Genomic DNA, 14,064 nt, shown 5'->3' with positions numbered 1-14,064 from the left:
TTCTAGTTCTGCCTCTGTTTTGGTATAAATTGTTTTGTGCCTTCATATATTTCACAAAACTTAGCATACATCTCATTTACTTCATTGCCTAGCAATAGGTATTTTCAATCAAATTTCATTATAGAACTTGCTAAGTTCCCCATAGTGTCCTCTCCTGATATCAAGTTTTTCAACGTGGTCACTCTTACCCAAAAGGGAAGGTACTGAATGTCAAATATCTCTTCTTCTTTCCTGGTGAATATCAAATCCAGCATTAAGGGAACATCACTCATTCCCTCATTTTCATAGTAATTACCTAAATGTATTTACCTAAGTGTAGTTACAGGATGAGAGCTATGCTTGTGGTGCCCCGTCTTCCCAGCACTCTTTGTCATATAATGCTTTGAAACTACTGACGGTTTTAGCCTCCACCACCTTCTCACCTAACTTGTTCAACTTGGGCTGAACGGTAGAGCGATGGTCTCACTTTATGCAGGTCGGTGTTTAATCCTCGATTGTCGAAGTGGTTGGGCACCATTCCTTTCCCCATGTCCCATCCCAAATTTTTATCCTGACCTCTTCCAAACGCTATATAGTCGTAATGGCTTGTCACTTTCTCCTAATAGTTCCCTCCAACTTTCTACCACTCTGTTTGCGAGTGTGTAGACCAAATTCAACAAACATGGTGAATTTTCCTACATTTCTTCATGTTCTTAAATCTTCATAGTGTTGATACATGAATGTCTCCAGGATGAGGTTTACAAATCTGCCAGTCCAAAAGTCCTCTGTTCTTATTTCATAGGCTTCTTATTCTTCCTATTGCCTACTGCTTCTCCTCCTTTACCCTGGTGAGTCCTGTTTTTGTTCTCTGGTTAGATTCAGGGGGCTCCCTGAAGGCTTCAAGGGTTAACTTGGGGGCTCCTTAATGAACACAGTGTTGAGTGTAACAAAATGCTTCTTTCTGGTGGAGTCCCAGTGGGTTCCTGATTCCTTCCCGCCCTTCAAGGTTTGTCAGTTTGTTGGTGGGTTGTTCATCAGCTCCAGAACTGACCAGGGGAACTGACTGCAGGCATGGACTGGGTCGCCTAGTTTTGGTGATTGGTACTAATGAATTTCGAGCTAGTTTAAGTGAATCCCTTGTTTCATGTGATTCATTTCTGGAATTGTTTGGTGATGTTCAAGGTTTCATTTCCTCTGACCCCTCCAATTGTCTGTAAAGCTTCCCTGACTTTCTGGATGTTTTCCAAGTAGGATGGTGAATTGTCACACACTCCTTGCACCTCTGTAAAGGAGATCAGGTTCTGGCTCTGGTCCTCGGTAGGCCAAACAGATCTTCCGCAACTGATATAATCTTTTTAGCATGGTGCAATCTCAGCAAAATAGCTTCAGAAAGTCACCGGGGTTCTGCCAGAAAAAGGAATTTCATTACATTCAATGCTGGATTTTTTGTGGGACTTCCCTTTATAGCCTTAAAAAAATGAGTCATACTACAGTGTTATTGTAAATTATTATTTAAAACTTGTCTGATCCCAGTTAGTCATATCTCAACTTGTTTTGACATAGTATGTAAGTATATTTGACATAGTATATTTAACATAAAACATACAAGTATATTTTATTTCAATGCTTATTATTCTAATGAGTTGTTTAAGTCTTATGTCACCAATGTAAGGCACACGATTGAAAGTTATACCCTAGAGTACAACTAACAAACCCGTTCTTATTTTCTTATAAGCAATGGGAGAGATACTGTATCTAGATACTGTATATTTGACAAATGCAAAAATCTTATACTACATCAGACAAGAAATACACCTTGGGGGATAAATTTTCACAACCAGATTTTATTGAACGCAGGATTATTTTACACTGACTAAATATGGGGTACACTGTTACATACTAGGATTGTTTAGATACAGAGGAATACTTCTCAGCAAACAAATATTAGGAGTGAATAGACTAGAGGATCCACACAAACTGGGACTTAAGGTCGCCACAATACTCTACCCTTCCTTGGTAATTACAAAGGTAGTATGGGTTTTAACAATACAAGGTTCTGACACTTAAACACTTTACAAATGGGGAACAAAGTTGATGCAAGACCACTTGTTACAGAAAGCCGAGTGAATGAATCAAAACAACACTTAACACCACCTACACACAGGATTCCATAAATAACCTTAGTTTTAAAACTGCCTATCTCTAACTTACACAGGGACTGAGCACCACTATAGCATGTATGAGATAAAAATGCACTTATCGTTATTGTAGGAGACCACCACATGTCATACAAGCGACGACCGGACTGTTCACCAACCATGCCCAAAACCAAGTGAACGAGACAGCTAGTACATCTGTGTGCAACCTTCCGATTCCAATAATATTTCATACACATTTGTATCTCCTAGTAGTTCATTGATATGCCTTATAAAGTTCCAGGCTGTTTTTCAACATTTAACACTGTTGTTTCTATATGTCTTCCAGTACTTAATATACTTTTTAAATATGTATTTTCTTTACTGTTTACACTGTTCTGGGGATGACACTTTCCTGCTATGACAATGGTCTGCATCTGTGCAGAACTGACTATTGTACTGGCAGGGATTCCAAATGAAAGAGTTCCAGACTTTTTCAACATTTAACACTGCTGTTTCTATGTCTCTCGCCTGGGTTATATACCTCACAAGGGTCTCTCTTACACTAAGTATAATACCAATTGTGGTCCAATAATAATAATAATAATAATAATAATAATAATAATAATAATAATATTTAATATATAAAAATGACAGAGGATCTGATTAATATGATTTCATGGTAGGTATTTGTTAAGTCACTAATCATACACAGCAGCTGAACCATATCTTAAGATTAATGTAAATGTTTTAATTAAGTAATGCATTTGGTGTACAGTATTACTTAATATTATGAGGTATAAGTTAACTTATGTAATGGAAACATTTTAAGAAACTTAATAAATGATATACAGTTTTCACTTATTGCTAATGAATACATATTATTTTAGAGTTTATTCTATGAGCTCTAGTGGCAAATATTATAATACCTGTACTGAAGCATGTCTACAGAATTTAATACTGTACTAGCAATAACAGCAAAAACTACTGGCTTAATAAAGATGAAGAACTATTAAGTTTTATGCTACTTGGTATGGTAGATATATAAACAACCATGTAATGTCAGTTTGGTACTTCTTTGTATCTTATATTTTAATTGGCTAAGGAAAGTGTAGCATTTTGTTACATTTGGGAAGCCATTGCACAATTTAAAGCCCTTTATTTGCATGGCATTTCTCCTTTGGTTGAGTAGGGCTCTTGGAACATCAAATAGGTTTTTATTTCTCTGTTGGTGTTTCTTGGCTCTGTTCCAGCCAAGAAGAAGCATTTGAGGTCAAGATTGGTATTGCATTTGAGGGTTTTTAAAAGTTATAGTGTGGATTACACCTGAGAATGTGTAGTTCATTTATATTTAGCATACTCTAGGATTTAAATAAACGTGCTGCATTCCGTCTGGGTTCAGAGTTTGCTGCTATTCTAATTCTGATTTTTGTTGAGTAATTATTTGTCTGGGGTAGTTTTCATTGGTAGATTTCCAGGTGTAGATACCATAGGTGGTATCTGCCTGTTCCCTGACACAATGAATTACAGGTGTTATTATTATTATTATAATTTAGGCATTGTATGTGCTTGGTTCTAGTTAATTGGTTGATTTATTTCCAAATAATATGTAATATATCTTTCCAGTGTTAAAGGTGAGTTTTACCTGAATTTACCTGTGGGCCACTGACACTAGTGAGGGCCGGAAGTCGGTGGCTTATCTTAGATTCCCCCCATTTGCCTTGATAATCTTTTCCAGTTGGATTTTAATATTCAACAATCTTGGTAATTACGACTTTGGCTGGCAGGCTGTTCCTTGGGTTTATAACCCTGTGGGTAAAAAAGCAGTAATAAAAAGAAATTATTCATATCAACATCCTCCAAATTGTTCAGTATTTTTAAAGTTTCGATCAGGTCCACCCTGTCATGCTTGGTTTGCAGTGTTGTTAGCACTGTGGGGCTCAACCATTACTGATATGAGAGATGACTTAGCTCTGGAATGATTTTTGTTGCCCGGTGTTGCACTTTCTGCAGAGCAGCTATGTCCTTCTGAAGATGTGGTTTCTGTGCTTGGATACAGTAATCCAAATGGGGCCATACCAGAGATTTATACAATTGAATCACTACCTCCTTTTCCCTATAGTCAAAGGTACACTTCACTATTCCAAAGGTTTGGTTAACTTTTCTGGGGGGAGCCCCGTCGGCTCCCCGGAGCTGATATGCTAATGTCAGACTTTGGCATCAGTCATGTGTATGGAGTTCTAGGGCCTACCGGGGACCACGAGCCAGAACCTGGCCCCCTCAGAGAGGCAAGGGGAGCAATGGCCTATAGAAACCCCCGTGTGGTTGGAAGCATTCTATGTCTGCCATCGACCGGGTCAAGCATCCAGAAAGGTAAGCATTCCAAAACAAACCCCTATTCTGGTGAAAATTGCTACCTAAGCCGAACTAGTGAATAGAACTCTTCAACAGAAAACACGGAAACTAGTATGACGTCATACGTCACCGCGCCGCTGTCTGCGCAGCTCCCCCCTCCCCGGGAGGGGGAAGGGGGAGCCCCAGACCTCCCACGCCGGCTATCCACCCATCAGTTCTTCGGCTGATGCTATAGGCAATGGTTATGTGCTCCGGCTCCAGTGGTTGTTTCAGCACTGTACCTAGAGTGTGGTGTCTGTTTTCTAGGTGGTGCGTGAGCCGGGTGTGATTCTTCAGTACTCGGGCTGCATGCGCCTAGGGTTCCCTTCCCTAGGTGCCCTGTAAGTACTGCCCTTGGGGCTTGGGGCCACCTTCCACAAGTTCCTTGGGTCCTGCCCCTGCTTGGCCGTTTACCGCTTGGTTTTCGGCCGCTCTTTGTGTGCTCGGGTGTTCTGTCTCCCTTGTTCGCCTTAGAGTAAGGGGCAGTGTTTGCACTGGTGGGGCGCGGGGTACTGTGCAGCTTGTCTTTACCAATCATAGCGGCCGGCTCTGTTCCGCTTGGGTACGCTGTCCTCTTGCGGGGTTTTCTTTTTCTTTTGTTTATATACCTGGTGGGGGGGTCTGCCTTCGTTCTTGCCCCTTGTGTCCCTTGTGTTCTGAGTATTTCTGGTGGTACCCCCTGCTAGGTCCCCGTGAGTGTACACGTCCCGGGGGTTCAGCTCTTAGAAAGTTGTTTGGTAGCTTGGGTGCCGGTTAGCAGTACCCTGCCTGGGATTACCTGAGCGCGAGTCCTCTTAAAGTAAACGCTCGGGACCCTGGGAAACCCCTGGGGGCGCGCGGGTCCGATGGATGTGACCCCAGAGCCCCCCCCTCAGGGGCGTTGCACTTGAGCCTTGGTGGTGGCAACGTTCTCGTGGTTTCCTCCCTGGGAGCCCCGGGGCTGCCCCGTTGTATTTCGTTTTTCCCCTGGTTCACCCTTCCTGCCTGCATCCGGTTCCTTACCGTCTGTAGGTTCAGGGCGGGGTGTTTGGTGGTGTTGAGACTCGGGCAGTCTCGGGGAATTCCCCTTCCGGGGTAGTGACGGGGGCATTTGGGCCTGTTCCTCCAGCCGTGTTGTATGAGTCTGCCAGTGGGCTCCCTTCCTTAGTGTTCTCACGGCTGCCCCGGTTTTCTGGTACGGCCGGGGCTTTGGGGGAACGGCTCGGCCCCGGGGCCTGTCGTGTAGGTTCCCGGGGCTGGGGAGGGGCTGACTTGGGGGGGCCTTGGCCCCGTTAGACCCCGTGGGGGGTTTTATCCCCCTCTAGGCGGGGCTTGTGGTTACGCGGAGTGGGGTCTTTCCTCCCCACTCGCCGTACGTGCTGTTGGACGTCGGCCCCTCCCCGGGCTCGGTTCCTTGGCCTTTGAGTCGGTTGGTTCCGTCCTGTGGGTGGATGTTTCCTCCCCCGCTTTTTGGGACGGTGTTTTTGTCATGTTTCCCCGTTCGATGGGGTTCTGCGTGACTTTTGATCTCGGGTGCGCCTGCGCCTTCGTGTGCCTTCGGGACTAGTGTTGGCTTCTGTGTTCTCGAGGGTACGGGAAGGTTTTTCGCTACTTCCCGCATTATTGGAACGTCTGTCGGCTCCTCGTACTTGTCGCCCTGTTGGGCTACTTGTCGCCCTGTTGGGCTACTTGTCGCCCTGTTGGGCTACTTGTCGCCCTGTTGGGCTACTTGTCGCCCGGTTGGGCTACTTGTCGGCCGTTTGGGCTACTTGTCGCCCGTTTGGGCTACTTGTCGCCCGTTTGGGTTCCCTTTTTTTGGGCTCTTTGCTTCTTTGGCCGGTTTTATTGTTCCTGCTTCCTCTTTTGGCTCTTTTTCTCGTGCAATAGTCCTGGCTGGCGCCTTCCCGCAGGGAGGGTGTGCGGTTCGGCCAGCGTGTTATGCGCATGCGCCGTGGAGTTTGTTTTGGTCTGGGCGATGGTTCAGTGCTGGGGTTTTGCGCCCTTTTTTGCTACAGTGCTTCGCCTCTCGTTCTTCTCCCTGGCTGCGGTATGTGCCCCTTTGCGCCAGGGGTGTCCTGGTTCCCAGTTGTGGGGAGGACACCGCGGTTTTCTGTGTCATGGGTGTGGACCGCCTCCTTCGCCTCTCCCTGTTCTCCTGCGGGTCCGGCTCTGGCGTCTTCACCTGGCGGTGCTCCCAAGTTCTTCTGGGCACGGTTGAGTCGTGTCAAGTTCGAGCCACCATTCGCCAGGTGAGTTTTTGCGGTCTGGCGTCTTTTTGGCCGGGCGCTGGATGCGGCGGTGTTCATATACCTGTCTTTATTTAGGTATAATTTTGTACGACTGAGACCGTTCGCACACCAGTGACTGTCCCTTTATCACCCCTTCCTGTCCCCCTCATGTGCATGTCCAACCCATGCTGGAGTCGTTCAGGGGACCCTCCTTTTTTAATGTTGTGAGGTGTGGGGGTGGTAGGGTTGGTTCTGTACTCACCTGGTGAGGCTCCTGGCTGTGCTTGCAGGATTTGAGCTCTGGCTCTTGGGTCCCGCCTATCTGGTAGAACTTGCGGGATAGTACCAGTGGAGTGCAGTGGTGCTCTTGGCACTTTTGGGGAACACTGTATTACCATCAGTGGTCTGTGCTTGTTACACGACCTACTTGCGAGCATAAGCCTTCTTGCTGGTTCGTCCGTGGACTTCCAGGGCGCACTGGCCTGTTTTCGTATGGCAGTTCCGGCCCGTCCTGGTTGTGGGGGTATGTGGGCCGGTGGACTGCTCCTAGCAGCTGCCTGGTGGGCCATCCTCTGGCCGGTCTGGCCTGACCTTGGGCCGGGCTTGAGGTGTAAAAGAGCTCCCAGTACCTCATCCAGCAGGTATCGAGCGGGGTTTCTCCGCCGTCGGTCGCCTGGTGCAGGTTTCTGGGCCTGCAGGGTTTTGTCGTGTCTCCGTTGGCCCTGTCTGGGGTCTGCCTGCTCCGTTCTCTGCCTTTGCAGAGGGGAGTTGCTATTTACATGTTGCATGTTGCAGTGGTGCCTGTTGCTGCTGCTGCTGCACGTGAGCATTGGTACCGTGTTTCACGGTGGCGTGTCCTTGTTCCTGTGTCCGGTTGTGGAGTAGCGCTTTGCTGCCGTTTTGTGCCTGGGGATTGCGTGGGGTTTTTGTCCCTGCCTGATTGTCCACCCCTGGTTGTTCTCCTGGTTTTTTTTTTTTTTTTGTGCTTCTGCTCTTTCTTCCTGCCTCTTCTGCAGCAGGAATGTTCTGCGTGTGTTCTTAGGCGTTGGTCAGCCTGTGTCCTGTGATGTGCTTCTTTGTCTCGGTCTGTTGCAGTTGTTCGTGCCCCTTGGTTCGGGTCCTGTTCTGGCGGCGACCCTTCCGCCTTCTTTGGTTTTCCTAGCTTGCCCTGCCGGTTGTTGTTGTTTTATTTTTTTTGGGGGGGTTCTTGCGATGTCTCGCGTCGGACCCGTCGTTTCTGAACTCCTGGCGGGCTTGCATGCTTCGGAGTTTTTCTGTTCGGCAGACGTTCCATCTCCTTGTGCCGCCTGGGTTTCGGTGGTCGCGCCCGAGATCTTCTCGCGGCTCCGCCTTTTTCCTGGGCTCGGGGGGGGCCTTGTCGGGGCTGCTTATGTTCTGCCTCGTGGTCTCGCCTCCGGTTGGTGGTCGGTTGGCTTCGTGGTAGGTGTCCCACCTGCGTGCTTTCTTGGCGGCAGTATGGGGTATTTTGGCGGTCCTTCCTTTTCCTGTCCCTTCTTCGGTGGGTCCTTCTTGTTGGCTTGGTTTACTCTCGGCTTAGTTTTCTAGTGGGGGTTGGGGGCCGTCGTCTTGCCACATACTGTCGCCTCTTTTCGTGCGGCGCAGGCGGAGCCGCTTCAGCTTGCTTTCGGTCTTGGTGTTGCTTCTGCACCGTTAGTCAGCTGTCTTGTGCGTCATTTCACCTCCGGCCTGTTCGTGCGCCGCTTGCACCATCCTGGTCTCTGGTCAGCGTGCTCTGTCTTCTCCTCGGTTGGTAGTGCCCCTTCGGTTCCGGTGTGTTTTTTCGTCGGCTCTTTCCTTTGGGCCTTTGCCTCTGGGGGTCGGTTCGCTGTGTTTTCTTGCTCCTTCGGTTTTAGCGTTTTGGTTGTTTGATGGCAGCAGTCTCCATCTTTTCTGGCGCGGGGTGGGGCTGCTGCATTCTGGAGGGGTCCAGGGTTTGTTGGTGCTTTGTTGGTCGGGCCGGGGGTGTGTCGTTTTTGTGTTCAGTGGCGGCCCTCTGCTGTTGTTTGCGTGCCACGGCGTTTGGGTCCGGAGCGCGTTTTGCGTTGATCCGGTTCTGTTCTTCCCAGTTCGCGGGTGATGGTGTCCCGGGTGGTCAGCCGTGTTCTTGCGGCTAAGCTGCCTGTGTTCTTCCCTCATGCCTGTGGCGTTCGTGGCTTCGCTGCTCTCGCTGCCGTCTGGGCGACGTGGCCTTGCAGTCTTTCGGGCATGGATTTTTGGTGTTCGTGCAGGGGCCTTGCTGCTCGTGGTTCTCGTGTTGTTCCCGGGATTTTCGGGGCTGTGGCGCCTTGGGTTGGCGTTTGCTGCCGGTTGTCTCGCCTCCTTGGGGGGTGCGTGGTGTCCGCCTCCCGGTTTTGTCCCTTTGACCTTCCTCTGTGGGTAGTTAGCTCCGGGGAGCCGACGGGGCTCCCCCCAGAAAACCAGCGTTGAATGTAATGAAACGCCATTTTCTGGGTGAGACCCGGAGGCTCCCCGGCAACCCTCCCTCCCTCCGGTCGGCGTTTTTCGCGTGTTTTGACATCCAGCCTCAGAACTGTTGGGTGGATAGCCGGCGTGGGAGGTCTGGGGCTCCCCCTTCCCCCTCCCGGGGAGGGGGGAGCTGCTCAGACAGCGGCGCGGTGACGTATGACGTCATACTAGTTTCCGTGTTTTCTGTTGAAGAGTTCTATTCACTAGTTCGGCTTAGGTAGCAATTTTCACCAGAATAGGGGTTTGTTTTGGAATGCTTACCTTTCTGGATGCTTGACCCGGTTGATGGCAGACATAGAATGCTTCCAACCACACGGGGGTTTCTATAGGCCATTGCTCCCCTTGCCTCTCTGAGGGGGCCAGGTTCTGGCTCGTGGTCCCCGGTAGGCCCTAGAACTCCATACACATGACTGATGCCAAAGTCTGACATTAGCATATCAGCTCCGGGGAGCCTCCGGGTCTCACCCAGAAAATGGCGTTTCATTACATTCAACGCTGGTTTTTTGACTACTGTACTGCTCCTACCTGTTGTGCAACTTTTAGTGAGTGGTGGATTAGTTCAGTGTGTTAGTAGTCAACCACATTTGTATTTTTTTTAGTTCAATATTCACTGTTAGTTAGGATAACTGTATTAGTGTTTGAGAAAATAATGGTTGTGATAAGCAAATAATATTAGCTTAATGTTTTGAATGGCATTTGGTAGGTCATTATGTATATGAGAAAGAGGACTGGACCAAATATACTACCCTGTGGAATGCAATATTATTTGGCAGCATTAGTGCTTTTTAGAAGTCTGAAGCCATACTGACAAGAGATAAATATGTTTAGCGAAGTATGAGTAGAGCTGCTTGTACATTAGTTTCTCAAATATTGTAGATAAAGTGAGTAGGCTTGATATTGTCTGTGTTGTTATAGACTGGGACTTATTCTGTCTTTCTTAAGAATACCAGGTTAGGCTCAGCGTTATAGTGATTTATTATAGAATAATGCTATAGCTGGGGCTAGATTACTTGAGGTTTTAAATAAATAAGGGTTGACATTTCAGAGTACAGTAGTTGCCTGCTTTAGTTTTGAGTGAATTATATAAGTAACATCTAAGGAACTTGTTTGGGATAGATATAGTTGCTCTGAACAGTCTGTGAGAATCATTTATGGTGGTTTTTGTTGCTGGAATCTTATTTGCCATTGTTGTTCTAACTGATGAGAAGAAAGTATTAAATTAGTTGCAGTGTCATTGGCTGATAGCATATTTTTCCTATCTTTAGCAAGGTATATTGGTTTTTATTAGTTGTTCTTTGATCCCAATAGCTGAAAAACTGTTTTCAATGTTTTTTAATGTTACTCTTTATTTAATTCAACCAGTATTCATTTGTTTGTTCAGTAACAAAACATTTGCCCAACATGCTATGCGTATCAGTGGCTTTAGGTATTGTATGTACTAGCTCTATCTATAAATCCAACATTGTCTGTAAATCATCTATGTATGTACTTTTCCTGAATAAAAAATTTGAATTTGAATTAAAATTAATAATTAAGTTGTATTCTAAAGTTCTATGTTTAGTAAGTTTTACACAAATACAATAAGTGTTAACCCAGTAAATGTTGTTATAATATGAAGAGCTAAGTAAAAAAATTAAACACTGTCAATAAATGAACTCTTCAATACTGTATTTACTAGAAGGAACTGTTGAATATAACTAAAACTTTAAATATAACTAAGTTACAATAGCTAGTACAGTATAATGCTAGTGCTAGTGACTTTACAAGAATGTAAAATCAACTTAATTTCTATGCTCGTAGAGGCCTCGTAGCCTGGTGGATAGCGCGCAGGACTCGTAATTCTGTGGCGCGGGTTTGATTCCCGCACGAGGCAGAAACAAATGGGCAAAGTTTCTTTCACCCTGAATGCCCCTGTTACCTAGCAGTAAATAGGTACCTGGGTGTTAGTCAGCTGTCACGGGCTGCTTCCTGGGGGTGGAGGCCTGGTCGAGGACCGGGCCGCGGGGACACTAAAGCCCCGAAATCATCTCAAGATAACCTCAAGATATGCTCTCTGTTAACCCCCACTGTACCTTCTTGTATATAAATAAATAAATAAATAAATAATGCAAATATTTTGACAGTTTTTACTTACAAATTCAAAATTGCCTCTAGACAATTGACCATAGTGAATATGCCACCAATATTAAAACACAAATAGGGGGTCTGGTAGCTGAGCGGACATCGCGAAGGACTCGTAATTTTGTGGCCCGGGTTCGATTCCCGGACCAGGCAGAAACAAAAAAGTGGAAGTGGGCAATGTTTCTTTCACTCTGATGCCCTTGTTACCTAGCAGTAAATAGGTACCTGGGAGTTAGACAGCTGTTATGGCGCTGCTTCCTGGGTGTGTGTGTGTGTGTGTGTGTGGGGGGGAAACGTTAATTAGTAGTTAGTAACAGTTGATTGATTGACAGTTGAGAGGCGGGCTGAAAGAGCATAGCTCAACTCCCGCAAGAACAACTAGGTGAATACAAATGTTAACAGCATTTACACCATTGGTTATTAGCCCTATACAGGTATTTACAAATTTAGGTTATCTAATGCAACTAAATATTTACAATTTCAAACATGCCAAATACTGTATTATCCCAATAATGAACACTTACAAATACTGTATAGTACTTACAAACAACACTAAACACAATTAAAACATCAATGGTCATTGAATATCATGATAGAGGAGAGAAAACTGTATCAACTCTTGCAGATACGTGTCGTCCGAGCATTCCAGTCCGGGCTTGAAGGGAGTGATGACGCTGAAAAAGCTTGCCGGGATAGAAAACGAAAGATGGGAGTCCCTCAGGATCGAATCACAGCCTCAGACTTTGACCGCGACTCGATCGACAGGCTCATTGACTCAGAAGAATTCAACATGCCAGAAATTGAAGGGTCACGATAATGGAACTGTCTTGATAAAGGTACCGTATTTAGCAAGTTCTGCTGCCAATGTTTCACCACAGAAATATTTGCAAACCAAAGATGAGGGTGTGCAATACAGTACTTAGAGCATCTACTATTAAAGCCTCCCTGGCACTAACTTGAACAATATTCATAAGATTTTATGTTTTCTTAAGCACATGTTGGATCTTTTAATCTCATTTATAGTGATGCATATTCTATTTTTGAGCATTACTGTATATAGTTTTACCACAAATATAACCTGAGAAATTCATGTTCTAACATACATTGTTTCATCATATTTCATTAATTCTTTTGATGCTTGTTCACATTGCATAACCAGTTAGATTAAACAGCAATATGTCAGTCTAGTAACTGAGTGACTGCTTGTATGCAGCCCTTGGCTATGGGGACCTCAACAGAACAAGAATGGGTCTCTTAATTAATTCCAACAAGATAAGACACTTGAAATCCTTCTTATAGAACAATGAGGGGTCAGCAGCAGTGCAACCTCCTGCAGACAGGGGCTTCCCACCTACCTTGTGGGGCTGCAAGATCTTGAACCACAAAACACTGTCATGCAAAAAAGGCTGCAAGCTGATATGCCACTGCACTAGAAGGCAGCTCAGCCAAAAACTGTGTAAAGGCACAAGCATCTTTCTACTCAGCCATAGTTCATAAAAAAGGGGAGGGTAACTACAATAATCGCTAGGAATATTAGTAAGCCTCCACAGAGGACAGTAAGACTCGGTGTTATACCCCGTTGTTCCAGGACAGACCTTATACAGAGGTCTTCAGATAATAAGCTAGAGGCATCTATATTGGGAAAAAGGCTTTTGTAAATAATAGCTTCTGAAATCACGCAGGAACTTATTTTTATAGTCTTAAATTTAAAGGTACAAAATATATTAGGAGTGTGGTTGTACTTTGCAAACACTACTGAAACAGGACTTTACAAATATATTACTAGTCCCCAAGACTTGGACTCGGTTAACAAAGAAGTATACTGTATTCGAAAGCTCCACTTATTCACAATTTATTGGACCACTTGAAGTGTGTTCTTACTGGATTGGCATACACAGTGCTCTCTTCTGTACACTGGGAATTATGCAATGGGGGACTCACAACCTTAACAAACTGTATGGGCCCAGGACAACTAACAAAGTTAAAATGGTCTATACAATGGGATGAAAAAATCACACAAAAATTGCCATCTGTCATTGGGACATGTAAATGACCAATCCTATTCCTACTCTGAGGATAACCTAAGTTATCCACTGGGGGTCTTGAGGCACAGAGCTGATACCAACCCAAGTTTTTACAAATTACACGTATACACTTTGGTGTGGGTATAGGAGTTCTCCACAATACACTCGCTTCAAATACACCCTTTGGAAATCACAATGGCATGATATCATTATGCAAAAATGATTGGAGTAATTCAGGGATTCAAACGAGCATTCTGGGTCACCCCAGCCTTGCGCCTCAATCTACTGGACCATGATATGCTGTAAGTAATTTAACCTGGGATTCTACTGAATCCACTTGTAGTCTTAAGGCACCAAACTGATACCAAGTCAAGATTATACTAATTACCCAGATACATTCTGTTGTGAGTATAGGAGTTCTCCCTTCAGATACACACTTAATAATTAAGAAATCATAATATCGTTGTGTGATTGTCCAAATATGTATTTGAAGGGAGCATTTGGTGGAGAATTCTTATCACAAAGGCATGATACCATTATGTGATTTCCTACATGTGTATTTGAAGGGAGCATTTGGTGGAGAACTATACCCACACCAGGGTGTACATGCGTAATTTGTAAAAACTTGATTTGGTATTAGCTTGGTGCTTAGTGGATTCAGTAGAATTCCAGGTTAAATTACTTAGAGCATATTGTGGTCAGTGGGTTAATGCACAC

The 14,064-nt window shown here is 45.3% G+C and overlaps 1 protein-coding gene across 1 annotated transcript in view; it reads left to right on the top strand.

Moving 5' to 3' along the window:
- The window catches only part of LOC138355570 (plasma membrane calcium-transporting ATPase 4-like), a gene marked incomplete at its 5' end in the record, with an annotated part of 85,348 nt that overhangs the window by 62,414 nt on the left and 8,870 nt on the right, over positions 1–14,064 (top strand). Inside the window, 1 exon segment of the mRNA XM_069310847.1 lies at positions 11,949–12,159. Coding sequence (XP_069166948.1) covers positions 11,949–12,140 — 192 coding nt within the window.

This window comes from Procambarus clarkii, chromosome 68, assembly GCF_040958095.1.
Source record: "Procambarus clarkii isolate CNS0578487 chromosome 68, FALCON_Pclarkii_2.0, whole genome shotgun sequence".
NCBI classification, from domain to species: domain Eukaryota; kingdom Metazoa; phylum Arthropoda; class Malacostraca; order Decapoda; family Cambaridae; genus Procambarus; species Procambarus clarkii.
Note: the sequence above shows the minus strand (reverse complement) of the source record. Positions and strands in the feature narration are given on the sequence as shown.